This window comes from Candoia aspera, chromosome 8, assembly GCF_035149785.1.
Source record: "Candoia aspera isolate rCanAsp1 chromosome 8, rCanAsp1.hap2, whole genome shotgun sequence".
NCBI classification, from domain to species: Eukaryota; Metazoa; Chordata; class Lepidosauria; order Squamata; family Boidae; genus Candoia; species Candoia aspera.
The window spans coordinates 2,659,927-2,687,851 of record NC_086160.1 but is presented as its reverse complement, the minus strand read 5'-3'; the positions used below and the strand labels follow the sequence as shown (position 1 = coordinate 2,687,851).

At 41.2% G+C, this 27,925-nt stretch overlaps 1 protein-coding gene across 1 annotated transcript in view; it reads left to right on the top strand.

The window, feature by feature from the left end:
- The window catches only part of BOD1L1 (biorientation of chromosomes in cell division 1 like 1), a 44,305-nt gene extending 17,340 nt beyond the window's left edge, over positions 1-26,965 (top strand). Inside the window, exons 10-25 of the mRNA XM_063310392.1 lie at positions 252-6,045; positions 10,740-10,804; positions 11,587-11,656; positions 14,651-14,724; positions 15,088-15,157; positions 15,268-15,323; positions 16,759-16,843; positions 17,869-17,948; positions 18,592-18,667; positions 18,748-18,782; positions 20,632-20,680; positions 21,633-21,661; positions 21,781-21,865; positions 22,278-22,458; positions 24,241-24,384; positions 26,839-26,965. Of these exons, the coding sequence (XP_063166462.1) occupies positions 252-6,045; positions 10,740-10,804; positions 11,587-11,656; positions 14,651-14,724; positions 15,088-15,157; positions 15,268-15,323; positions 16,759-16,843; positions 17,869-17,948; positions 18,592-18,667; positions 18,748-18,782; positions 20,632-20,680; positions 21,633-21,661; positions 21,781-21,865; positions 22,278-22,458; positions 24,241-24,384; positions 26,839-26,947 (7,002 nt within the window). The 3' untranslated portion in view covers positions 26,948-26,965. The remainder of the gene's footprint in view (positions 1-251; positions 6,046-10,739; positions 10,805-11,586; positions 11,657-14,650; positions 14,725-15,087; positions 15,158-15,267; positions 15,324-16,758; positions 16,844-17,868; positions 17,949-18,591; positions 18,668-18,747; positions 18,783-20,631; positions 20,681-21,632; positions 21,662-21,780; positions 21,866-22,277; positions 22,459-24,240; positions 24,385-26,838) is intronic.
- Positions 26,966-27,925: the final 960 nt, after the last annotated feature.

Genomic DNA, 27,925 nt, shown 5'->3' with positions numbered 1-27,925 from the left:
GCAGCAGTTTCTCTGATCTCTCAGCCGAAGACCCAGGGCTGCTTGGGAGGGATTCCCACTCTCCAAGAATAGCGTAGGAGATCGTGTTGGGAATTCAGGGGACAGTTGAAGGAAATTGCTTCTAGCAGCAGCAGAATTCCACTAAGCATACAGTAGTGCTGGAACCAGCCCATTTTATCAATATTGTAAATGAAGCTACCAGTATTTGAACTAAAAATTACTTAACAATTTGTTACTTTTTTGTCTTGTAGAGTAGTGAAAAGTTGTCCTTGAGAGAAATGAAAGCCAGTCAAGGCAAAAATGAAGGAAATAAAGTTGCTAGAAAACTTGCAGAATCAGGACTTTCAACTGATGAGAACAAAAGTGAAATCAAGGTTGAAAAGGAACACAAGAGAAGAACATCTACCTCTTTCCAAATGGAGGGCATCCAGGCAGACATTGAACCAAAATCTCAATTTGACAGGGCAGAGGCCAGTCCAGAAGAACCTCACAAGCAGAGGAATGTACTTAAAAATGAAAAACATATTAAAAAGGATGATTCAGAAACACCAAGTGTTAAGAATGTACTGAAGAAAGAGGCTAGACCATCAAAAGATAAAAATGAGAAAGAAAGGAGTCTTTCTGAAGACAAATCATTAATGAAGTATAAATGTAAAGGAGAAAATATTCAGAAAACAAGTGATGACGTTGAAAATGTACCCTCTGAAAAAAGCCTGAGAAATGAAGAGGCTGTTCAGAAAAATAGTCAGCTAGCAAAAGCTTTGCCTGATGATAAAACTGAAAAGAAAAACAAGCACAGAAACGAAAGAAAGACTTCCATGAACAGCAAAGAGATGAGAAATATTTCTGAAAAAAATGAAGAGGGTGTACGTAAAGAGAACAACAGAAAAGAGAGGCAGTTTTCCACAGAGAGATTGAAAGCAGAATATAAATCCAAGAAGTTGCCAAATGACCCTAGGCCACCAAAAGAGTCACAGAGTGCCTCAAAGGTTCATGCTTCATCCCTCACATCAAGACGAAGCGAAGAAGATAAGCATGATGCAGAATCATCCAACATGGATAACACTTCAAGGCCAGGCGACGGTCTGCACAAGGTCAGGCGAAGATCAAAGAGCACCGTAGAAGAAAGGACTTTATTAAAACCCAAGTCGAAGAGTCATAACAAACCAGCCAAAGTATCTGAAAGTGAATTACAAGAAAGTTTCTCCAAGCAGGAATCTGTGCAGAAATTGGACAAAGATAAAAATACAGAAGAGAGTGATCCAGATAAGCAATGTAAGTTCAAACCTGAAATGAAAGCTTCTGAAGATAATTCCATTGAGTTGGAAGTTGAAAGTGGCGCACATTCACTTAATAGTTCCCAAAAAGATGCCAATCATAAAGTTAAGGTACAGTTGGGAGAAAAAATAAAAGAGAGAAGTAAAAGTGATAAATATTTGAGTACTTCCAGACTGGAAAGGAGATTGTCAGCAGACAGTCACAAAAGCAAAAGTTTTAAGCATAATAACAAAGACATGAAAAAGAAAGAAGATGAGAGCAAATCAGAAGACAAAGGCATTAAAGAAGTAGAAAGCAGTGCAAAGATGCCAGAAAACCTTAACACAGAGAAGAAGCCTATTAAAAGATTAAGTAACGAACATCGAAAGGTGAGTACATCAACCCAAGAAATAGATACAAGAGAGGAAAAAATGCCAGCTGTCACAAGCCCTTTCATTGCTCTTCAGAAGACTACTGGGCACTTACTGTATTCTGATCAAACCCAGGAGCCAGTGGAGGAAGGTTGCAGTGATACACACAACCAACAAACCCAAGCTGAGGAAGAAAGCAGTAACAATTCACAGGGAGAAGCTAAACTGAAAAATATTGCCAAAGACCAAATATATCATCACTTAAGGCCTGAATTCAATATAACGTTGCACTCAAATTTCAGTAACTCTGAAGAAAAAATGGAAGTTTTTTCTAGTCAGGAAATGGATGTACCAAGTGATACCTTTAAGCAGACTCCAAAGGATTTCAGTTCTGTTGAAAAAGAACAATATCATGTGAATGCTGATTATGAAGAAAGTGATCAAGTTTTACTAGATGCTGCTCATAAAAATGAAAAATTAAAATTTCATAGAATGACTGAGGATGATCAGAGTCCAAAGAACCCTATGAGTAGAGATAATCAAAGTTGGAAAGCCAGTTCTTCAGTAAAGAATTTATCAGAAGAAGGTGCGCACCAGAAATCTATGGATGTAAATCTTGCAGAAATCATAGATCTTTCAAATTATGGATCTGAAATGGTACCTCAAAAGGTGTCTGAAGAGGAATCTTTGAATAGATCTTGTGTTAAAGATACCATTTCAGACAGTCAAACACAAGCTGTTAAAATGGAATCTCACGGTAGCGTTGTACTCAGTGCAAACATGAAAGAAGATACTGCCCATATAGGAATTAAAAACCCAGAAGACCCTATACATTTACCTCCTAGATCAGCAACTGAAGAAAGGATAAGTGCTGTAGTAGGCCTTCAAGAGGTTACTGGGCAAAGAAGAACTGGAAGTGCATTGACTAATATTCTAGAGAACGATCATCTCACCGGCTCAGAAGTAGCATCTACAAATGCAAGTGCAGATAAATCTGTTTTGATCAATTTGGAGAAAGTAGGAAGGGATCATTTCAGTGAGGGTACTGCAGAATGCAGAGCTGAAACAGACGAAAATCAGAGTGATTTAACAGAATTATCTTCAGGGTCAGTGTCCAAGAACGTTCCAGAAAGAAAAAGCAAAGTATCTGCTCTAATCAAAGGAGGAAATGATATCAAAGAAGTTGCTGAAGATAATAATGAAAGCAGCGTAGTAGGCAGTAGCGTGGGAGGTAGCCGTTGCAGCATTATTCACAGTAGCATGGAAACTGATGCCAACGTTATAGGAACCAGCACAGAGAGGCCTACTGGAAACCCTGCCGCAGCTACTAGTATTAGAGAAAACCAAGGTGGTGGAGAAGGCATGTCAAATTTGCTGGCAGAAGGCGAAGCCATCATTACTTGTTCAGAAGAGCAAAGAAAGGCTCACTTAAGCTGTACAAGTATAGAAGCAGATGAAGGTTTCACTTTGGGCCCTTGGATCAGAAGTGAAGGAAGTGCCCATCCTGTAGCAGAAAAAGCTGTTGGTGAATGGACTGTCACGGCAGCTGTTATGGAAGAGCTTGCAATATGCGAAAGTTCTTCAGCCAGCACAAAGAAAGGAGAAGGTGCCGAATGCACTGTGGATTATGTAGAAGGAAGTACAAAACAGGTAGTCAACGGGAGCGGAGATAAACTTGATCAAAGCGTGAATAGCTGTGTGACAGACGAGAAAGATGATGCTGTGACTAGCGCAAGCTCTGAAGAAAAATGTGTGGCTTCCGACTTTGGTGATACAGGCAACTTTGGTGGTGGTGCCACGTGCACTGGGGAAATAGAAAGTGATGGTGCTGTGACCAGTGCCGGCACCGAAGCTCAGAATCCGTCCATGATTGGTGAAAATCCAGATGCGTTTCAGAGTAATCCAGCTGGAGCTGAACAAGTTAAAGCAGCTGAGGGCACTGTGACTTGTACAGGCGTAGAACCGGAGCGCGTTGGCTCTGTTATCTGCACAGTGACTGGCACGGACTCACAAGAGAATGCTGTGACTGGACTGTGCCCTGAAATGGCAAATCACATAGCAGTGGTATCCCATGCTGACAAAAGCGAAGACGTTGTAAATGGCGAGAGTGATGTCACTAGCACAGGAATAACAGCAGAAGATGATCCTGCTTGTACCCTTTTGGAGGAAAACGAGAAAGGTTTTGCAGGAGCCTTGGATCCAGAAGGAAAATACCAACTTGCCACAGACAGCACAGAAGTTAGACCTGAAACAAATGCTCCTGAGGTCAGCCAGGGCTCTTATACTGATGATGAAGGTTGTGTGACCAGCACAGGTGAAAAAGAAGAGGACGAAGAAGGTGAAAATTTTGTGACTAGTACAGGAAGAGGCAATGAAGAAGGCGAACATGTTTTGGCTTGTACAGGAACAGAAGAAGGTGGGACGTTGCTTATTAGTACGGGAGCCACAGAGCATGGAAGTTCTTCTGTCTGTGTATCTGCAGACCAGCTTGGAACAGGATTGGGTGAATATTCTTCAAATGCAAATAAAAGTTCTATTGATAGCATGACGTGCTTAACAAAAGAAATGAAGGTTGATGGTGTTCACAGCAATATAAAGGGGACAGTTGCAAGTAGCACCACTAGCATTACTGGTACAAGTAATGAAAATATTGTGGACTTTGTCCCAAGAAAAGAGGAGGATTCTCCACTGACTGAGACACTTGAGTCTAACAGTGCACTCTTAAATAAACAAGGTGTAGATCAGCTGTCTGCTAGTGAAGAGAAGCGTGACAGCACTGGATCTTCCTTCGATAGCAGGACACGTGGAGGCCTGACTAAGATGGTTTCTAAGGAAGTAAATATAGTTTCAGCATCTGCTAGTGAAAACAATAAAAGTGAAGGTGAGATCATCTCTACAAGCGGGGTCAAATTGTGCTCTATTCCAGCACATTCTGCCAAGCACAAGGAGCCACCATTACCATTTGTTGCAAGAACAGTTGAAAACTTAGAGAAAGCCGCAAATCTGATAACAGAAGGTTTCAGTTCTCCTACACCAAGTACAACTGTCAAATACGTGAATCAAGATGGAGATGTTTTGAAATCTAATAAAGTCTCTACAAGTGTTTTAGAAGAATTTGAAGCTCCAATGCCAAGTGTAACAGTGGAAGATGCTGGGACTATACTTGCTACTACCAGAGCTGTAGAGAAGACCAGCAGTGTGGAGGTACGTGTCATTCATATGCCCAGTGTATCCACTGGAGGAAGTGATGAAATCCAGGCGGTTGGTGACAAATTGGAAAGGGATGAATGTGCTACAATTTCCACAAGTATAATTGAAGACATGGAAACTCCTGTTTCTGAGGAAGGCAATGAAGACATTGCTCAATGCTTTGATCTAAGACTGGAGCAAACTTCTGATACTGCCACAATCTCAACAAGTTCAGGTGAACATTTTGAGTTTCCTGCTGAGAAACAAATTGATCAGATTTCTGGAACAGAAGGAAAACTTTTGAATTTTGCTCTACCTGCAACTGAAGTACGTGACAGACTTACACATAGTCCAGTTGTGCCAATAGAAACAAAACACAGAAGTGAAAATACAATGGTCTCCACAGAAGGAATAGAAAAATGCAAGACTGTTCAAGAAGCTACAAGCCAAGAGTCTGAATTGGATGAAAATGATATACCTTTAGTTACCGAAGGAGCAATATGTCATGACCTTGAGTTCAGTATTACTAGCAGCAGATCTGATCAGACGTTTATTGCCTCAACTACAGAGAATCTTGCAAAGGGCCCTGCCAGATTGGGAGAAGAAAGTGACGGTGTCACTGCCACTGCTGCCTCAGAGGAAGCTCCATGTATATTGGTAAACACAGAAGTAGAAGAGATAACTGATATGTGCCCTGAAAAATTGGATCCCACCATGTTGCCAGATCTAAAAAACAGTAAGAATTCAGATGAGTTACCTAGTGATGGTCTAGGAATCCAGGAGGGGGAAGAAGGTAGAGAACCTTCAGTCATATCCAAGACTGATGGCAATATTGAGAGCATAGAAATTTCTGCAAATACAGTGGAACCTGTTAATGTAGTGGGATTTCCGCGTGCAGAAGTAAGTTTTGATTCCTCTGTCTGTCATGGGCTATCTACTGAAACATATATGTACCGAAATAAAACCCAAGATGAAGGAAAATATATTGAAGTTCTGTCAAAGCCTGCTGTTACGATACTGGAAAAAGAAATGTGGAATGAGAAGACAGACTTTGTTATTCACCAACCAGTATTAAAAGCTGAACTTGTTGAAGAAACGGATGTCTCCATACCCAATTCGTTACCACTTGAATTAGGAGGAAATTCTGAGAACGCTCAACATAGCATTGCTGATGTAAATGCTAAAGTACCAGACGCTTTTGTTCATGGAAATACAGAAAACAATAATGGTAAGAACCCAACAGAAAAGAATATCTGTAGCTCAGGGTCAGACTGTAGAGTCCTTTGTGCTCTCTGAGCCTGGTTGTTGCTTGCAGACATTTCATTACCTGACTAGGTAACACCAGTGCGAGTGAGGGTGGGGTTTATTCCCTATTTTTATACAGTCGCTTGCCCTGCCAGTGTTGGTGGGGGTGGGGTTTTCTCCTTGGTAGTTCCTTGATTACTGAACTGTTCTCTGCTTGATTGTTTGCCTGGTGTTAATCGCTGCTTATCTGGGTATTGGCTGCTGGAGAGGATGTGTTCTGTTTCCTTCTTAGCTTTTTTATTGTCTCTTGAATGTTGTGTAAATATGGTTTATTTCTATGTGTCTATTGATGGCTGATTTGTCTGAATGCCAAGCTTCCAGGAATTTCCTGGAAATGTGTTAGTTGTTCTGTAGCGGGTTGAGTCACTGTAGGTTGATCACTTCTTGATCCTTTTTGATATTTTATCAAGGATAACACTGCCATACATCAAAAACAGCTCAGAAACAACCAGCAGACTATTACAGCCACACGGCATCACCGTAGCACACAAACCAACTCAAGCCTGCCAAAACTTCTTAAGCAAACCAAAAGACCAAATAGCCCAAGAAGAAAAAACAGGATTTATCTACAACATACAGTGTAAGGACTGTCACAGCCCCTATGTGGGACAGACAGGCAGAAGACTAGCAGAGCGCATCAATGAACACAGTCAGAAGACACGACAAAAACTCCTTAATCTCACACACATGGACAGACTCAGCCATACTTTCAACTGGGAAACTGTGAGCATCCTAGACCAAGCCAAATCCAAAACTGATAGGGAATTCCTGGAAGTTTGGCATTCAGACAAATCAGCCATCAATAGACACATAGAGATAAACTACAGTTACACACCATTCAAAAGAGATGATAAGCTAAGAAGGAAACAAAAAGAATAGAACCCATCCTTTCCCGCAGCCAACACCCAGATAATCAACAGTAAACATGAGACAATCAAGCAGAAAACAACACCCCAATCAAGGAACCACCAAGGGGAAAACCACACCCCACCAACACTGGCAGGGCAAGCGATTGTATATAAGCCGGGAGCAAACCCCACACCCACCAGCACTGATGAGGTTACCTAGTCAGGTAATGAAACCTCTGCAAGCAACAGCCAGGCTCAGAGAGCATGAAGGACTCCACAACAATGGTAAGGTTCTGAGATTTTTAATGTAATGCATTCAAAAGCTAATGGTTTGAGTTTTAGAATTTTTAATAGAGTTTAGAATCAATGACATATCTCAAGTTTCATCATGTTATGAAAGAAAGCTGTAATAGGTTAACAAGAAACATCTGAAATCAGGATTAAGTTTCAGCACTTTTAGAATATTAAAAAATGTGAACCCCTTGGTTCACATGAACACTATTTTCTGCTTACTGAGAATGTTTCTATACCACCATTCAGTTCATAATTTCTATAGCAGTTTATAATAATATGAAAGCAATAAAATAGAAAGCTAGTTACAATCACAGCAGAAGAAAATAACCCAGATACTACATGGCTAGAAAAATGAAAAGGTCAGTATTTGCGTGGGTTGAAGTATAGGTTCCAGAAAAACGTTGAAAGTTGGGAGTTTCATAGGTAGGGCAGACAGCTGAAAAGGTCTCCTCTGTCCCAGCCCTTTCCACTCATTCAGAGAGTGGGGAGCAGTCACATTTCCCTGAGGAATAAGCCACTGGTGGTTTTCCATAAATGCCCTTGTTTAAAGTATATCCATTTTAAGTGGAAGGACTAGCCCATGGTGATTTCAAATGGTTAAATACAGAGTACAGTGAATCAAAGGTATAACCTAACTGAGGCTTTACGGACTGCTTTAAAAAATGAAAAATAAGCTATTACTATTTAACCCATTTTTTCTGGAAATCAAGAGGGTCATAGGAAGGTGAATGAGGACAAAAAAAGTACATAAACTTGTTGATGGTAGGAAGTATTGCCCATATGTTCACTTGTCCCTGTCCCAAACATTCTACAGAATATTAAGCAATTAAAAAGAATAGATGTTGTTTAAAATGACAGAAAAGGAGCAGAATGTGAATAAATTGATTCTATTCATATGTTACAACATCTCAAGCCATTTCATTCAGTAAGAGAATTATGGGGGGAAAAACCTTGCAAAATATGGGTAGTTAAACTGATCTTAGAATTAAGAAAAACAAAGTAGAAATAATTGATCCATTTGTGATAATGTGATAATTTATTAAAATAAAATGGGATATCATTAAAAAGTCTAATATTTCACAATTGAGGGGAAAGATTTGGAAATTGTGAAAATAGATAATAAAGCAATATATGTTGAAAAATGGGGGAAAACCCTAAATAGATTTTAGCTATGAAAATGACTCTGCTGCAATTTATCTTTTGGTCTAATTTATTAATAAGTGAATGAAATAAAAAGATAGTTTTGTTTTGAACCTAGAACTAATCATCATATTCCAGAAGTTCTACCAAGCCATTTGGAATCACACTGATTCAACAAAACCAAAACCTGGAACATCTGGGATGTTCAGGTTTTGAAACAAAATATGGACTGGGAAAATCAGGCAGGGCTGGTGGGTATCCACTTCACATTCACTAAGCAAGGCCAGCCTATCCTTTTGGCCAGCCTGTACCTGAAGTTTTGGCCATCAGTACTTGTTTTCTGTTGTCACCTTAAAAAAAGAAGTGTGAAAGCGCCCACAGACTGTAACTCTAGTATTAAACTCATATGGGAAGAAAAAGCATTTCTTCTTCCTTTGTGAAAAAATATAGACCTGGCCTTTGGAATGGGGAAAGAATGAATGGACTATTAAGGGGGGAATTTCAGAAAGGATGACTCAGTCTTAAGAAAGAGGAAAGTGTGAGAAAGAAACTCAGAATGACCCTGCCTTGATTTTGTTTAAGGAGAAGTAAGAGAAACTTGACAACTTTTCCAGATTCTGTTATTCTACCCTACAACAAAGTAGCATTCCTGAAGTCCCCCTTGTGCCTCTTTCCTGATGTTGCCCACCTCAAAGGGCTGACACTGATATTCTCATTTTCTTCATGCAAAGTTTCTCAGCCTCCCCCCCACCCGCCAAAATCTAATGAAATAAGGAATCGTCCAACTTGTGACAGCTGTACTGTGTATTCATAGGCTGGGATAAATGCCCAAGAGATTCTGTGAACATCTCTTGTCAGCCACAGCCAGCTTGGCAAATGGTCAGGTCTGTAGCCTGCAAAACATGGAAGGAATCAGATATCGGATGTTTCATGGACCACTTTACAAATTATATTGCCAAAAAGCTCTATAGACCATTGGTGCTTAAAAATAAAAATTAGCCATCTTGATGTCATGATAAATTGTGGTGGCCACCTTGAAATAACATCATGGATAATGCAGGAAATAAAATTATTCTCCCTGAAAGAAAGTTTATTTCTTGCCACGGATGACTTAGATAGGTCTGCATTTGTGAACGTAGGTATCAATTTGGATTGTTTGAAGCAAGGGTAGTCCGATCATCCCATATCTAAAGATAGCCTTGATTGTTGCATATTCTTTCCCAGATCTGAACAATTAGACCAATTGAGTATAAATACCAAAGTATTACCATGTTGACTGGGGGCGATGGGAGTTGTAGTCTAACAAATTAATAGGCACCAGGTTGTGTGTGGCTGCTTTAGAGTAGACTTTCACTGTACAGTATGTGGGATGCAAGGAAAGCCTGTTCTGTTTTCTTGTTGCCTGAAGGGCATTCTAGAATATGGCCAGCCCTCCACCTCCTGAAGAGGAGGAGAGAAGGGAAGAGGCTGGGAAGATTGGGAGGGGCGAGGGGGACTGACAGGATATGCTGATCTGGGAGCTGCTACGGGGAGAGAAGGCCAAGACGGATGAGTCTGTCCCTCCACTGGTTGTCACCACGGGCTCTTCCCACTCTTCTCCCTGCCATCCCAAGCCACTTCCACCTAAATGGCCCATTTCCCTCCAGGTGTGGACCAGATCACCTGAAACACCTACATTTCAGTTCAGACACAGCTGTTCCAAAATACCTGTTCATTTTGCACACCTGTACTTACAAAGGTAGAAGTGGTTTGATTGATAGTCTGGACCTTCCTTCATTCGAACAATTAAGAAAACTAGTGTATTATTATAAATGGGTAGCTATGAATAATACAACTTGTAAAAAATCAGTCTTAGTTTGTCACTCCAAAAGTTACTTTATTAATAGCAATATGCATTTAAAGTATTATAAGCAAATGCATAAGGAACTTCAAAAATTGAAATAAATGGACCAGCTGTATTGCCTGTTACTGCCATATTACATGTTTCAGAATCTAATGGAGAATTAGATGAAAGTTGTAGTGACTTTTCTTCATTATAAATTTAGCTTTCCTATAAAATTCTGAATATTAAGTTCAATAAACATTAAATTTCTAAAATATATTTAAACAAGCTGTACTATTCTCACTGAAAATATTATAACAATAAACATTCTAACTTTAGATTGCTATCTGGAACAACCACCCCTAATCCTGTTTCCAGAGAAAATTTCAGAAAATTTTAACTTTCCTAAGGTTTTATTCAGCCATCTGTATAGGATGAAATTTTGCCAGATAACCATAATATTGTAACTGATTGTAACCACTGTATTATAATTGCTTAAATTGTTTTTGTTAGACAATAAAGAGGTGCTTCCATTTGAGACTGAAAGTCTGGAACCAAGGATAGAGGCAACTGATCAGGTATGGTGGTATTTTGAAATGTTTAATTCTTTGTCATTTGGTTTGCAGTTTGGTTTAAAGTATTTTGTACTTATTTAGAAGAAAATGAAAGGCTGAAATCAAGAGTCCATTCAAGAAACAGTAATTAAATTGGGCTGTAGCGTGATAAAATTCTGTATGAGCAGATTCTTGAGGGAGGGGGGATGGAGCCCATGCCCATTTGTCTGCTCCATATTTGAAATATAGATGCCATGCCTAGTTGGTAGCCAACATATAGACCATGGCACAAAAAGGTTGCAGTCCAGTAGCTGCTCTATAGCACGTGGATACAGATGCTTGTACGTAAGAAGATGCTGCACTTTCCTTGGAAGTATTCCAGCTTCTAATTCCCTTTTTTAATTGAAACATACCCCCTGTCCAGCATAATCACAGTCACTTCTCATTCCACTTCCTCTCACTCTGCTGGAGGGTCCTTGTTTAGCCCTTTGTAGTGGGAAAAAAACCCTCATAACGCCAGGCAAGGCAAATTATCCAGAAGATGAGTCCGTCACTCTTGCTTTCTCCCATACTGATTTTTTTTCAAGATTTGAAAACTCCCACAAGAGTCAAGAGAGTTAGCAAGAGCACATTCCCCACGCTCACCGTGCTTCCTGCCCCTGCTTCAGAGTTAAGACGACAGTATGTTGTTGTTGTTGTTGTTCTGCTGCAGCGTCATTCAGCGGCATGCTTGCTTTCAAATATAGGTGTCCATAGGCTTTGATGCTGTTAGTGTTGAAAGAGATTTGTTTACCTTTTCTTCATAGCAGCTGCCGTGTACAAGTCCAGAAAAGGAACTTCACTGTGAAGAGAAACAGCCTGAAGAGGTTCTTAAAAGTAAATTCATGTTTTAATGACTGTAATTTTTGTACTGAATGAAAGGCTGAAATCAAGAGTCCATTCAAGAAACATTGATTAAATTGGGCTGTAGTGTTGATGAAATTCACCAAAGTCATGCTTTGGTATCCCAGTCAATGAAATTATAGTATCTACATTTAACATAGGACTGTATATCCAATGAGTTAGTAGTACTGGGATATTAAAAAGAAGTTAGTAACTCCACTGCATTTCTAGCAGTGAGGGCAGTGACCCTTATCCAAATTTCAGTTGAGCTGAATTAAGGAAGAGCCATTAAGCAGAGGAAGAGTCGCCTGAGAATGGTGGTGGACTTCCCCCTCGCTGGAGGCTTCAAATGGGGGCAGGGCTGCCACCGGTTGGCAAAGGTGTAACGGATTCTTGCCCTTAGCAGGAGCAGGGAAGTGGATTAAATGAGCTCAGCCACCTTTTCCAGCCCATGTATTCTGTGATTCTAGTTGTGGAAGGCAGTCTAAGGTGTTTTAAATCTGATTGTGATCAAATAGAGAACCGAAAGTTGCCCTCTTATTGATCTCTAGTAACAGTACGTCATTTCACTCATGGTGCCTGACATAGTTTCCTGCAAGTGTTCTTATTACTCCAGAACAGGGGTTTTCAAACTTTTTCAGATCATGGAACCTGCTGGTTAAAAAAAATTCCCAGAACCCCTGACCAAGAGGCAAAATACTAGTGAATAAAACGCTAGGGTTCCATGGAACACACCCTGAAAAGCCCTCTCCTAGATATTCTGCACTCTCCTGTTTTCCCTGTGTAGCTGTGGGCATAACTGTAGTTCAAATGAGTGATTCCTGGGTACTCGTTGCTTGTACTCTCACAAAGAATAGCTAAAGTACACCTTCACACACAAGATGCTTCCATGGGAATCTGTGCAGTATTCAATTATTCTATATGACATTAAGTGTTACATTTTATTACTTTCCCCACTACAGACGTTTTTAGAAACTGCTTCATTTGATAAAATCCAGCCTAAGTGAAAGGAAGTTGTTTAAAAGTGAATCAAGTCTTCTGTCAGAGTTGCGTCTGCACAGCAGACCAGGAGCTTCCTAGTCCCAAACTGCAAGGAATGTAAACACCCGGTTGCTGTTCAATGAACAGAGATCTGACTCCGTACTTGATGCATTTCTAAAACTGAAAGATTATTTCCCTGGTATCCTAATGTAGTAATAATGAAAGAAACCATGTGCACACTTAAAATGATTTTAAATGAGCATTCACAATGAGTAGTTAGAATAACAGGAGTTAGCTATAGTCTAAGTTTACAATAGGAAGTTCCAGTAAATTGGAATTTTAAACAACTGGGAGCCACAAGCTTCCTGCCAGTGGCTCACCGTGACCTTTCTACCCGCTGGGCCTCTTTCTGCTTTGGAGTGAGCAATTCGGGTGCGTCAGGATTGGGCCTTTCCGACTCTTTTCCACTCCTTTGCTTTCTCGGGGTTTGTGCAGAGTCGCTCTGGCCAGTAAGAACGTGGGAGAGGTGGGAGGCAAGTTCAAGTCCTCTCTTAATCCAAAATCTATGTCTCTTCCTGCTGCGCTTAGACATGACCTCTCTGTTATCTTTTCTGACAAACAATTACAAGAAAAGAAGAGAATTGTAATTATTATCTCAGGATTCTGTAGTTAAAAGTCCTCATTAAGTAGAGAATATAACATTTTTCCTTCCCATCCAGTTACATTTTTTCCAACAAACTGCATATATAGAAGCTTTCTATTTTTTGTAGAGAAAGGGTTTTTCCATAAACTAGGAAAATGACAAAATGTGGCTAGTGTGTGTCTTGAACTGTGCTTTAGAGGGATTTCCTCCAAGGCAGATGTGAAGCAAAAAACATTTTTGTTCATGCTGCTTTCATCCACGGCTGCTGCAAAGTGTTGTGGCTTTCAGATCCTCTGCATTTGGGGCAAATTTGAAGGGATTTAAGTATTAATCCTTGATACCAAGATGCGTTCTTGATTAATGACCGTAATTATCTGCAGTTTCACATATCCAGGTTTGGAAAATACAGATCAGTATCCACAGTAAAGGATTTCTGTGGGTTTGGGCTTGTTTTCACCCTGGTCTCATCATCCGTAGTTGTTAGGCTGGAACAGAACTGCCACAAACAGTATGTAATGAACAAGTGTACAGATGTCTCCTGTGTCTGAAATCAAGCAAAAACTAACTGTTTATACCAGTCCCTGTGCCACGGCTCTCTGTAAGGATAAATGCAGTTCATTTGAGTGATTGAGATTATGTAGCATCTGTGGTTTGTCTGGCTCACATGCTGCATGTGAACTTCTAGCCCTCAGAATCACTGTCACTCCCTAGAGTGGATGGAGCCAAAATGTTCTACTCCTTTCTTAGTTTAGGAAGCATTAAGAGGGGAACCAAGCACTTTATGTTTCAGTCATTAAAATCACCAAAAATAACAGTTCCTTGATTTTTCCCATTTTTAGAAGGCATCCCTTGAGATAATAGAAGTTGAGTATTTGTAGTCTAGGAAATGGAACTGTAAATTGGGAAGTTATTCAGATCAACCATGAGCCTGTCAGATGATCTTGGGCCAAACCAATATTCTCTTCATCTTGGTCACACACAGCTTCAGTACTGCGACAAGGCTGAGCAGTCCAGCCCCCTCTATGGTGGTGTCACCTTCCACGGTACCCAGCAGTTGATTGATTGCCAATTTTCTGAGAAAATCCCCAGAGCAGTATCACTGAGCTCATGAACAGCAGGATGCCTGCTCTGATCGATCATGGGAAATTAGCACTTGGAAGTACAGTTGATGGGGATGAAATGATGAGCATCCGCCCATCTCCCCTCCACCAAAATCCAGCAACTGACACTACCATCAGGGGTGAAAAAATGACCTGTCCCTGCCTTGCTGGACGGGTGGGCAGCCTGCTTTCAAGCACTCAATATGCCACGTCAACACTGGATTCTGATTAATAATTCTGTATTTCTGTTTTTGTGTGTTTTAGCCATTGGAAGTGTACATGCTTCAGTCATAACAGAAGCGATAGAAGATCAGGTTTCTAAAGAAAAAATATTAGAGGTATGCACTGGGGGTTGGGGGTGGGGAGAGTCTGCTTTTTTTAACTATTGATACTTCTTGGTCTTTACTGGAAGGGAAAAAAAAATCCGTTTTCTGAAAATTGGTAGATGAAAATCAAATTCAGCTGGATAGCTCAGTACTGTTTTAAAAACGTTCCTGTAAGATCACTCTGTCAGAGGCATAATACTTGATGAAATCTCCTGGCTCAAAGGCAGCATGTGCTGAAGCACGTGAAGAGCTGTTACTTCACCCCTCTTGGGTTCCTCCCTGGCCCACCCGGCAGGCTGTTATCCAGAAAAGAAAGCTGGCCAGTCCAGCAAGGTGGTCCGTGTCCTCATTTCCCCTCTCCTCCTTTGGTTGCAGGTAGACAGACCTAACCAGAAGGAAGAGAGCCTCATGATAATGCATCCTGCTGTTGAAGAGGGTAAATCAGGTAGTTCAAACCATGGCCTGCCTTGGTCAAGAGAATGCTGCATACAGTTTCCATTCCTCCTCAGCCTACACTTTTGAAAACCATTTCAAGAAAGCACTGTTATTTTGCAGATAATGGTACACCATGTCAGATTCTGGAAGAGGAGGCCAAACAAGAAATTAATGAGGTATTTTTAAACTTGTGATTCATTTAAATACATTGGAAGAGATATGTATTATGGGCATATAGTGATTGATAATAGCAGGTAGTTTCCCTTTTTACATCCAGTATCATTTCTGGATTTTTTGTATATCCCCGATTGGAATGGCAATTATTATTTATAAACAAAAATAGAGAGTCAAATTATTCCATATCAACTGCACTCATGCTCACTTTCAAGTTCTAATATATCCTTATATTTACAATTACTAGTTTACAAGGCCATCACTAGCTAGGATACTTCTAGAGGGTGGTGTGCAGAAAGTCTGACATTGAGGAAGGACAGGGAGAGAACACTTGATTTATTGTAGTCAAAAGCAGCCAGAAATGCTTCAGTCTAAAAAGGAGGTAACTTGGTAACCCATGTCAAGTGATGTTAAAACAGGACACGGCTTGCTCCAATCTATAGAACTTGTCCTCTATGAAACCATTTCTGAAACCTGCCTTTTTTCTTAGTTTTCAGGTTTGTAACCATTATCAGTTGTGTGTGTCAAGCCCAAATCAGAATTTGTTGAACAAAGCAGTTAATCTTGCAAGCAAGCCAATAATGACTTGTGGGGCCAGGTCACTTCCTGATTTCTTTTGTCTTCTTTTTAAGCTACTATTACATTAGACTTCACTGAAATGGCTAGAAGCTGAAGGGTGTGAGATGCGTAAAACCACAAAGAATCCTTGCTTACCATGGGATACAGTGAGAAAACCATCTATTTACCGTAGTTTCCAACAGATTTAATGGACATAAACCATAATTTATTTTCTCATTCCCTTTGCACACAGTGCTATGAAATGTATATACCTAGTCTTCTCTACGGTATATGATGAAGGTTCTAGAGGATTTTCTATTGATGTATGGTCCTGTTGATGCCAATTACGTTAGAATGTACATTACAGTGGGGAAGAATAAATAATTTAAAGTCCAGCCAGCTCTCCAAGTTTCTGAGTAACTGGGAAAATGAATTTAACGGGACAGGTGCTGTAGCAGTTGTGACACAAAACGGGAGATACTGGTTTTTCCTCCAACTTCCAAGGGCTGGGTTAGTGTACTCACAACAAGATGTTTAAAGGGTGATTTGGAAATAGGAGCTGTTCAGACATTGCCAGTTACAAAATGTCTCAGTGTCCTTTGTGAGCATCAGGGGGAATCTGGTATTCCAAGGAGAAGGTGCTGAAAAGCTGCCATCTTGCGTAAAGAGAAGTTCAGTATAAGATTGTATATTTCTGCACAATCTTCCTTGATTCATGAGCACGTATCAGAGTCCTTTTCCTTGTCTTGATGATCTTCCTGAGCAAACAAAGTGATTTAATGCAGGGTGATGCAGAGAGCAAACTGAGAGAGCATTTCAGCAGTTTTCAAAGGGGATGGTCCTCTTTAATCAGCAGTTTGTTTGTTTATAATTGTTTAGAAAAAAACTGTTGACAACTCGGAAGAAATGCCTGAATGTCGTGCTGTGCCTCAGAAATGTTCCTCAGAAGCTGTAAAAGAAAAAGGTGATACTGAGCGTGGTGCTTTTGAGTTTTCCATAAAAGACAACAGCCCATGAGTAACTATTATGTGCATGACCCATTAAATGAATGAGAATTTGTTTGCATAGTGTACATTTCCCCTTTTCAGATGATGATGATGATGATATAATGAAAGTTATTCCAGAAAATATGAAACTTCAGTTTGGGAGGCCTTTTGGACAAGTTATTCAAAAGGTGTACGGTGTTCCTTTTCTGCCTGCCAGCCAGGAATTGGCTGTGTAACCTTAACAGTGGAATTGCAGTATTTGTACTAGGGTCATTTCAAGTTTCCTTTTTCCTTACACTCCATATCTAGTGATCTGGACATGGAATCTAAAGAGACTGCTTAGAAAAATGATTCCGAGATGGCATGCAACAGGAGAACCCATTAGCATTTAGCTGTTACTCAGAGGGGTATGCAGAGGGGCAAGGGGGGAAATGGATGTGACGATGTCGTCATGCAAATGCTGTGACTTGCATCAGTTGTTGGGAGACAAGTATACAATCCCAGCGTTTCTGTGATGACATTGTTGTGCGTGTGGCGTTGGTTGTACGTATTTGCTACCTCTAAGGAGCAGGCCTCCTAGAATGCAGGAGGTGCTTCCTGCGCCTTTTCAAGTAGATAAATTAGCAACCATTCTGTGTCGGGACATTCTCTGTTGAACAAGGGGAACTACCCCCCTAGATAGGTGGTTCCCTATTATCTGACATTTCTGTCCTGTAGAAGCAAGGTGCTTATTTCTATCCTTTGGACATTCAGTTCCTGGTTAATTTTTAGCATTATAAATTGCCATATAAACGTGAATTTTAGATCCATGATGCAGAAAAATATAAGACAAGCTATCCCCTATAGTTTATCTAGGTTGTCATAGAAGTAAAAATGATGGGGTGTGCAGCAAGTGGAAGCCAGGCTTATGCCGTTCAGAGGAAGTCAACAGATTATGCTGTTGCTAAAAATGATTATGTAAGCATTTAATAAAAGTTGGGTTTCTTGAATTTTTTTCCCGCAGATGAAATTATTGGCAGAGTGGATATTTCTAACACTTCAGGTCTGGAATCCAGTTTGAATCCTGTTGAGACAAGCGATCTGGTCAGTGTCAGTCACTCATCTGAAAGTTGCTTGCGTGTGGTTCAGATGATCAGCATATTTTGCCCAACTGTAACAATAATCCAAACAGAAAAAGAAAAAACCCAGACCAACAAACAAGTCACTAATGCTTTTCTAAGTAATCAAGATAATAGCCATGTTGCAGATGACACCTGGGTCAAAATCCTTAACAATTTAGTCCCTAACTGAATCTGAAGGCAGGAAGGAAAGAAAGAAAATCTTCCTTCTACTGTAAGAAATGGGCCTTTTTGAGTAGTTGTGAAGCGTGTCAAACTCAAAATGGAGTGTTTCAGACTTGGAACCCTTCTCTTTCTAACTCAAGCCACTTCCAAAGTACTCAGGATAGCCTGATTCATGCTAAAGACTTCAATTTCTTACTCAAAACAGGGCATTTTTTGAAAATTCATGAAATATTTTGCACACCCAAGAGACTAACAACCACTTTTTTAGGTGCCACCAAATAGACATGTAGGTTTTCAGTGAGCGAACCTGAAAAAAGTTTCGATCACAATAACTCTGTTCACTCTTAAATGTTTCTCAAACCTCTTTGTCCTTTCTATATTTACTTCAGAGGGTATTATCTTGAAGTGGCCTTGTGACAAATAATGCTCTTTTGGCTTGTTAGGCGCAGCCGCAAGTAACAGTCAAACGAAAGCGAGGACGGCCTCGCAAATACCCAGTTGCGGTAGGAGCAGTGCAGGGTAAGTGTGGCGCCAGCCCTTCCTCAACCGTGGACCTGAGTGTCTCACTGAACTCAAGGCAGTTTCTTCTTTCCTTCCAGGCCAGGATTCAGCAGTGGACGCAGTCCGGAGGAACGTAAGCATTTGGCCAAGGGTTTCGGTTGTGTGCAGAGGTTGTGGGAGTGTTGCCTTTCGGTGGAACTTATTTGCGTGTTGTTTGTTTGGTAAAAAACATTGGCGGGAGCTTGAAGACGATTACGCTCAGCATAATGCCAGTAGCAGCCCCTGTCCTTTGGAACACCCTTCCTCTGAGATCTGGCAGGTCCTACCCTCCTGGCCTTCCAAAAAGCCTGGAAGCCATTTCCCAGAAGTCCTGGGGTGGTGTGTGTGGCCGGAGCCCAAGAAAGTATTCTTTTTATGAGTGTGAAAAATACTTCCTTTTGAACCTTCAAGCACACACTCGAAGAACCTTTTATTCTGAGTGTGAAACAGGACGTCTTGAGTATTTGGGAAATATTTCAAGCTCAAAACAGCCATTCTGAATGCAGAAAAGATTTTTAGAGTGCTCAGAACAGCCCATTTGGTTTTTGAAGTAGCAGTTCCATACTGGGAGTGGGAGTTTCACAAGGTTTCACACACTGACCTCCTTAAATAGAAATGTTTTGGATAACTTCTCCTATTTTTGCATCAGTCTATCATTCATGCAGATTAATTATCCTGAAATAACATATCTTAATTCCAAACTATTTTCATGCAGATGATTTTTTAATATTTTAATCATAGGACAAACAAAAGCTGATAAACTTAATAAAGATGTTGCATTATTTTTTTTAAGTTTGAATAAATTAGCTCATACATTTCTTTATACTATTTATTATTACTGATTGGTAACTGAATTATGAAACTGACTCCATCGAAAAGCTTTTTTGTCAGAATTAATATGGAGGTTCTCTACTTGGTGCTCTGAAACCTATTCACGTATCCATATCATCAAATAATAAACGTGTTATTTATTTATTTATTTATTTATTTATTTATTTATTTATTTATTCAAATTTAATTACCGCCCATCTCCCCTAAAAGAGGGACTAACAAGCTAAAATCAAGGGCCATGTAGGTGTTTTTCCCATTTGAGTAGTTACAATTCATGTTATACATAATTTATATCAATTTCATTTGTATAGCAAGTTTCAAAAACTTTTAACAATTTTTATATTTATATTGTCAAGAAATCTTTACACCTGCCTTATACTGTAGGTCAGGATTATCCCTATGCAGGATAGATGGAAATGGTTGCTGAAAGCCAAATTGTGGCGCTGCGGGTTAAACCGCTGAGCTGTCGATCGGAAGGTCGGCGGTTCGAAACCACGCGGCGGGGTGAGCTCCCGTTGCTCGTCCCAGCTCCTGCACACCAAGCAGTTCGAAAACATGCAAATGTGAGTAGATTAATTGGTACCGCTTCGGCGGGAAGGTAACGGCGTTCCGTGAGTCATGCTGGCCACATGACCCGGAAGTGTCCTATGGACAACGCCGGCTCCAAGGCTTTGAAACGGAGATGAGCACCGCCCCCTAGAGTCGGACACGACTGGACTTTACGTCAAGGGAAACCTTTACCTTTACCTTAGTTCAGATGCAGTGTAATCTGCCAACTTCCTGGCTCTTTATTTTTGCCTCTGCGCTATACTGTACTGTATTTTGTTTCATATATAAAACTATCAAAAAATGTCTGTTTCTTTGATAAACCCAGCTTTGTTCATGCATGAAATGGCTCAGTTGTAAAAGGTATTGCATATTACGTTTCTTTGGGTTCACGTTAATTGCAGTAGCTCGGCTACTTCCTCGGTGTTATAAATGACTTCTGAGAGGAGAGGACAGGATAGCATGACTTTTGCTAAATACAAAGAAAAGCCTGAAAGGAGTATTTGAATGCATTAGATATGTTCAGTGTTTCTAGTGGAAATATCGCTGTTTTTGTTCTTAATTAGGTACTGCAGTCTTCAGGCACCAGCAGTAGGCCAATGGTTATTCCAAAAGGTAATGATTCAAACATCTGTTCTTGGCATGAAAGGTAGAAGGGATGAAATGCACCTGACTTGGTACTCCACCAATTTCACTGTAATGTTTACGAAGTTTTCTTGTCCAGAGATCCATGGTAGCTCTAATAGGTGTACAATGCCCTCCCAAGCTTGGTAAAATTGGTTGTGTGATTCTGTTGTTTCAGTGGGCCTGATCTGCTGATTTCTGTAAGCAGGGTATGGCAAGGGAACCTGGTGGCCTAGCTGCCTTCCACGCTGCCCCAGGAGCGCTCAGAGTTGGGCAGTGTAGAAACATTACTGTTTCCCCCATTGATTGACTGATCGATTGAATTTCTGAACTACCAGATAGTATGACTCATGGTGGTGCACAGTAGTACATAGAATAGTACACAGAATTCAATAATAAAATAAACAAAACTCCGATCTTCCATAAAACCAAAAAACCTCAGTAAAAAAAATACTGAAAGGTGACTGGCTCCCACCCACCCTTCCTGGACTGCTGCAGGTTTCAAAACCCAGGAAGGCATGTTTCTAACAGGACAGCCTTCCCGCCCTTGTCCAGCCATATGCCAGACCTGCTTGTTCGTCCATCACCAAGCCGTCGGCGCAAATAGTCTTGTTACGGACAAACCTGACGTTTACCAGCAGTGGCTGGAGAGCAAAGTCGCCAGCAATTAATTTTTTCATTCTTCCAGCTCTTAAAATTAACATCTAGCCTCATAGAATTATATGGAATTCTAATTTTCAAGGAGAATGAAATCATTCCATTTTACCATTGTCTGTCATCTCTGCCACAGCTTACATTTGCCTTTAGTACATTGAAATAAGTTTAGGAGGAACAGGATATGAAGAAAGACTTTCTTTTAGTTAATTGATCAAGTTGAACATTTTTTGGTTACACTTTAGTGTCTTGATAAAAGTACATTCTTAATTATTGTTTCTTTTTGCAGTAAATGATTTATTGAACAATAGACGCAGCGTAAGTTGAAGAATTTTTAATTCATGCTGTTTTCCAACCTAATTCTAAATAAATTTACAGGATTTTAAGGCCTTTTGGTTTTAGTGGAACTGCTTTTTTTCTTTACTTCCAATTGTTAGGAAGCTGAAAAAGAGAAGACGGGGGTAGTTCTGCGGTTAAGAGGAAGGAAACCAAAGCGGCCTCGTATTTCATCAGAGGAAACAGGTAGACAGAGAACCTCCTCTGCTTCTCTTAACTTTTTATTGTTTAAGATGTCTATTAACTTGCAAAAAGAGCAGCTTTATTCATTGGTAGGAAAATCATTGGGTTATAGCTAAAGTAAATATTATGGGGAAAGGTGCAAATCACTGTAATTTCATGTCAAGCTTGGTACATCCCAGCTGCTTCTCTAAATCCACTTGAGTTTTCTATGAATTTTGTCTGTGAAAGAAAAAAGTAAACTATCACAAATGTGTTTGGAGAGATTTAAACAAATATGAATTAAAACATAAAAGGAATGGAAAATCACTTTTTCTATTTACAAGGTCCATGTAGAATACCCTTTCTTAAAATTAAAAAAAACTGTCTTTTTCAGAGGCTTGAGTGGATCTTTGATACTGTGAGTAACATTTTGCAGGAACAAACACACCTGAGCCATCCAAAAAACGTCAGAAGCTAGGACCAGCCTCTGAAGAAGTCAAGGGGCAGGATGAAAACAAGGAGAAAGGGGACAGCGGAGGAGACCGTGGTGAAACAGATGGAGATGAGATGCACTCAGGGGCCACAACTAGGTCAGCATCAAGATTAGAAGCAGAAAGGTAATGCCAGCTCTGCCAAGACTTGGCAAATGATTCAGAGGGACTTGCCAGTAGTATGTGGAGGGCTGTTGTGGGAATTGAGCAGAAAAAAACTCGAGGCTGTCTTTTTGTGCAATCATTGGTGTGTTTGTCTCAAATCCAGTGAATTTCCCAGCTGATAATTAAGCATTTCTGACTACAGTTACCATGTGAATAGGGGTGTCCATTGAGTGGCAGGGGGTAAAAAAGTTAAAATAGCAGCCACAACCATGTGTCCCATATAAAAAAGGAGCAGGGCTTTCATCGCATGGTTATGGTCGTCATCTTGACTTTTTTGACTCCTTTCCTGTGGATATCCCTGCATGTGAATATCCAGGAATAAGGTTGGAACCACCCACAAACCTGCAAATTTGGTGGATAAGGGAAGTGTGGCAGGTGCATATGCAATGAAAGGGCATCCAGTGATCCAGCCGGTACACCTCTCTTTGCTTTCTTCTGATCAAACAGTGGTCCAGATCCCAAGTCAGAACTTCTGTCACCCAAGGTCAGATGTTAGAGACTAACGAGGGGACTGGGCATCTAACACTAGTGGCTTCATCTGTCAATCTCATGTAGATTTTAAACAGCATCGAAAATAAGATGAGTCTTAATGTCCTGTGGGCAGAGCTGTGGTCTCCCATCTTTCTTAAAAATCTGCATTTCATAAGGACTGAAGCTACTACCCAATGATGCCCCATATATTACACTTCCCTCCCCATTGTCGATAGAGATCATCCACAAGAGCCACCAAAGTCTTGGTTCCAAAGTCAGTCTGGAAGCCAGATAGGAAACAATCCAGAAGAACTGTCCCAATCCAGAAAACCTTATGCTGGTGCACAGCCAAGTGTCTTGTCCAGGAAGGACCCTAAGCCTTCCTTGCCATTTCCATGAGCATAACAGCTGCTCCTGTTCAGTCCAGCTCATGACAAGAGGGCTCCTTTGGTGGATCACACAGTTTGAATCCTAAACATCTCTCCCTAAAAGCTGGCCAAGACTCCTGCTAGTGCCTCTTAGAATAGGGCCGCATGAGGCTCCATCAGCTTCGTGTATTTACGCTCCTCATGAGGGGGCTCCTGGCCAGCAGCTGTGAGGCATGCCTGCTCGTTTGCCGTTAATGAAATCAAACTGCTGCTTTTCTGTCACGTTCTGAGATAGGAGTGATGTCCTAGATGCATGGCTGACCCACCTCTTCAGAAACCTCCTAAGTACCCTTGATCTAAACGTAAGATAAGAGGGGTTCATTTCCTTCTGAATGGTCAATGTAAAATGAGGTCTACCTAAAAGCACCAAGTTACTGTTTTGTGCAGCCCCCAAGAGACCCAGAAGGGACCGCACCTCCCCATCCCCCCCCGTTCTTCTCATTTTATAATGTCAACCTCCCTCCCTCTCTCAGAGATTTGATAGATAAGAGTGTGGGAATATTTAGAATAACTCTTTTTTATTCTATTTGAACTTATTTAAATTTATTAGCTGGCCAACTCCAACAGACTTTATATGGCTGCCCATTTTGTGAGATGCAACTCTGGGCGGCTGACAGCAACGATGAAAACACAAAATAAAACAATCCAACAAACAAACAAGAAAAACCGGTGCTCGATCCAACAATAGATTCTCCCAAGTGCCAACTCTTGGGATCAGGGTTCCAGCTGACCATCTTACGTGATCCTAGGAAAGGCCCTACTTCGGTAGTTCAGTAGAGTGTCGCTTGCGAGACGGGCGGTGCAGAAATATGAGAAATAAATAAATTTGTGCTCATTTTTTCAGGAAGCAGCCGAACAAGCCAACAACCCGAGCCGCATCTAAAAGTCAGAATCCAGCCCCAGCTCTTCCTGCAAATCGCCGGAAGCTGGCAGAGAGGAAGCGGTCGGCTGCCACTGCAAAAGCGAACAGAACTCCTCTCTTGGCCCAGTAAGTAGAAATGAAAATAACCTGAGATTCTCCTCCTCCCTCTTGCTTTGATCATTACCCCCTGGAGCAGTGCCACGGCACTGGTGGGCTAATTGCAGGGAACGCTCTTCCGTTCTCTTCCCGTTATGCTATAGAAGCGTCTGGCTGGCCATGACTAGAATCAGATGCCATCTGGTAGGTGCATATCCATTACTGGGCATGGTGGCACTTTAAGGATTAAAAGACAGCTTTCCAGAATTTACCAGAATTTTGAGGGTAACATTGGGGGGGAAATCTTTTATTTTGTTTATTTTTCACTGATATAAATATATATCTATTTTGCTTCAGTATAGTTTACTTACTCTTGTAACATCATAGATGTGTCACTGGCACTCAGCAGCTTCCAAACCCAAAAATGTCTGGGGCTGTACTTTTCTGGAACAGCCTGAAGTGGTGGAAACCAAAGTTAACAACCAGGTGGCCATCCAAAGTCCACTTCAAGGTGGGTTGATGGTATTGGCCACAGGAATGGCCAGACACCCAGGCAGGTCTGGAAGATGGCAAATGGAAGACAGTTCCTCGTACTAACCAAAAACACAAGAAGGATCAATAGGAACAGGAGATAAGTTTTATAGGACCGAAGTATCTCACGACTCAGCCAGGAACCAAATAGTGGCATGAATCTTTGGTGCTTTGGGGAGACCAGCTGTAGGAATGGTGTGTAGGGCTGCTGTTCAATGAGTGTCCTTGAAGCTGATGCACATGCATGGTACCTTTCTTTTTAGCCCACAAAGATTCTCAAATTCCTCTTCAGGAAGAAGGATCACCTTACAAATACTGGTCCAGAAGAAAGACAGTAGGGGGCAGGGTGGGAGAGAAGAGAAAAACACGGTCTTATTCTAAATATAAGGATATCTTTGTTCAAGACAGGAAAACTGAAGTTGCCGTGTGGGAGCTATCCCACCTTTCTGCCAATAAATGAGGCCCAAGACGGCTGCAAATAAAAATTAAAAACAATAATTGAAATGTAGTCCCTTTCATGAAAACGCCAAAACAGCAGCCCTCACTCAGTTGCCAAAAACGACTTGCAGATAAAACAAAATAAAAATAAATTGCAAGTAAAAATGCAGAAGCATAAGAGGACTTCAGGTAGCCCTACCCTCTTTGGTAGGGAGTTCCAGGGTCTGGGGGACTGGGAGAGACTGCAACGTCAGGTGTGGTGGGACAAGCAGACCCAAGCATGCTGGTACTTTGGTAACTTAATTCCAGCATCTGACTCTTTGGGAAGCTTTGGGCTTTCTGTGTGACCTCCATACAGGTATTTGAAGATTTATCCTCAGATCCCCCTTCTGTTTCTCTTTAAGGTTAAAGTGCCTAGCTCCTTCAATTTCTCCTCATGGGAATTGGTTCTGATCCTTGTTGCTCTGCTCTAAATCCATTCCTGTTTGAAACCCTGTATAATGTGCTCAGAACTGGACAAGACTCAAGGCAGAGGGAGCGGGAGGGGTTGACCAGTGCAATGAAGGTGCAATTATTATTTCTTTTTAGTTTGGAAATTCTTTTATTGCTGCAACCTAAGAGCAGATTTTCAGGATCTATTTAATATAAATAAAAGACGTCTACTTGCCTGCAAGGCACTTAACAATCTAAATTTGATTGTTGTGTTCACTGGGCTAAAGAGGAGATCTAGATGGAAGGACGCCCAGGATATGCACCACCCAGAGCTTCTTATATTTGAGGCAGTTGATAAATACAATAAGCAAGCATGACCATATGTGTGTGTGTGTGTGTGTGTGTGTACACACACACACACACACACACATATATATATATATGTATACATATACATACATACACACACACACCCACACACACACATTTATAACCATATTTATATGACATAGTTTTATTTAGTTGGGAAATGAAAGATGGAGCATTTAAGCAGAATCCTCATGGAAGAATTCATTTTCCATAGGGATCCAGAGGTCAAGGAGGCCTGGGGAGAAGGGTGGAGGAAGGCATCCAGATGTTTGGCTGACGGCTCCTCTTGGTGCCAGCCAGCCTGACCAAGGCCAGCGTGGCGGGCTCTGCAAATGGAAAGCTCCAGAGTTACACCTCAGTCTCTTGGTCATGAGCCATATGAGTTGCAGCAGTGCAGATGAGCGAGTGGGGGGGCGTCGAGAGGGTCAGGGCCAAATTCCAGCAAAAGGGACAGCAGACACTGCTCCAAAGATGCCGTTGGTGACGAGGAGGAGTTTTGCCGCCCTCCCTCCCTCCGCAAGGCAGCCAAACAGGCAGAGCGAGCGGAAGAGCAGCTCAGCACTGAATTCTCTCGCTTCCCGACTTCGCCAAGACCCCAGCAGTGGAATAACTCTGGACTCTCTCCCAAAGCAGGTCACGTGCGTGGCTTTGACAGCACAACTGGGTTCCACGCCAGCTAAAATTAATCACTTTTTTTTTTTGATATATTTTCAGTTCAAAATTTCAGCCCACCAAGCGCAAAAGGGAAGCAAGTCCCCTGGCGCCACATAAGAAGGATCATCAGAGAGCCGATGAGACCGATGTGAAGAAGTCTAAGCGGTAGTTGGAGCCCATGTTGGGAGGGGGGAGATTCGGGGGGGAGAGATCTTTCCCTGCTCTGTAAAGCTTGGGGGGGAGGGAGGGTTGCATGTGTTTATTTCCAAGGTGTAACTTATAATACACAGGTAATATTATAAGCAGCTTTATAAACTCTTTGTTTATGCCGAAGATGGTATGCATTAGGGAAGGTTGCTTTGTGTCCAGGGGGAATTCGCTGATGCTTCCAATCCACTCTTCACTAGTGGCCTCTTAACACCTTTTGTATATAAATCATTTATTTAAAAAAAAAGATTGTATTTTACTGTGTATGAACTTAATGGGAACACTTTATTGAACAGCAAGAACTGGTATTATATCATCTTATGTTGTTTTAACTGGATTATTAAATGTTGTGCTACCATGGTTGGCGCTGGGCAGGACCAGGAGAAGGAAGCAGGAAGCTCTTCTTCAGCAGAACCAACCGGTCTCTGCCAGGTGGGCCCAGTACTTTCCCGCCGTGTTCAGGTCAAGGCGGGGGGCATAGGGAAAGCTTTGTTCCTTCCCTTGTCGTGTTTGTAACTTTCTCTGTGCTAAGAGTTAAAAGTGGCAGTTGCAGTGTTGAGTTCAACGCACCTTTCCCTTGGAAACGTATTCTCACTTGTAAATTTCCTCCCAGTGTCCTGGCTAGAACACATTAAAAGAAGACTTTCAGCTGAAGGGCAAATCCCTCCACGCGGAGCTCTTAACTGTTCTTCTCCCGGTGCTTTTCTTCCTCCATGGAAACATTGAAATCAAAAGGACTTAAAAGATCAGCCGTGTGTCATTCTGCACCGTTTATCTTGTACTTTATCCCCTAGTGTTAAAGGAGAGTGTGGAAACTGGTCAGTTGTCCAGAATTTTAGTAGACTTGCATTTTACTCTCTCAAGAACAAATCTTCCATTTGAGTTCCATGTAAAGTTTTTTTTTATTGTTATCAGCATTTGTCTCTTGCAAAGATGTAAG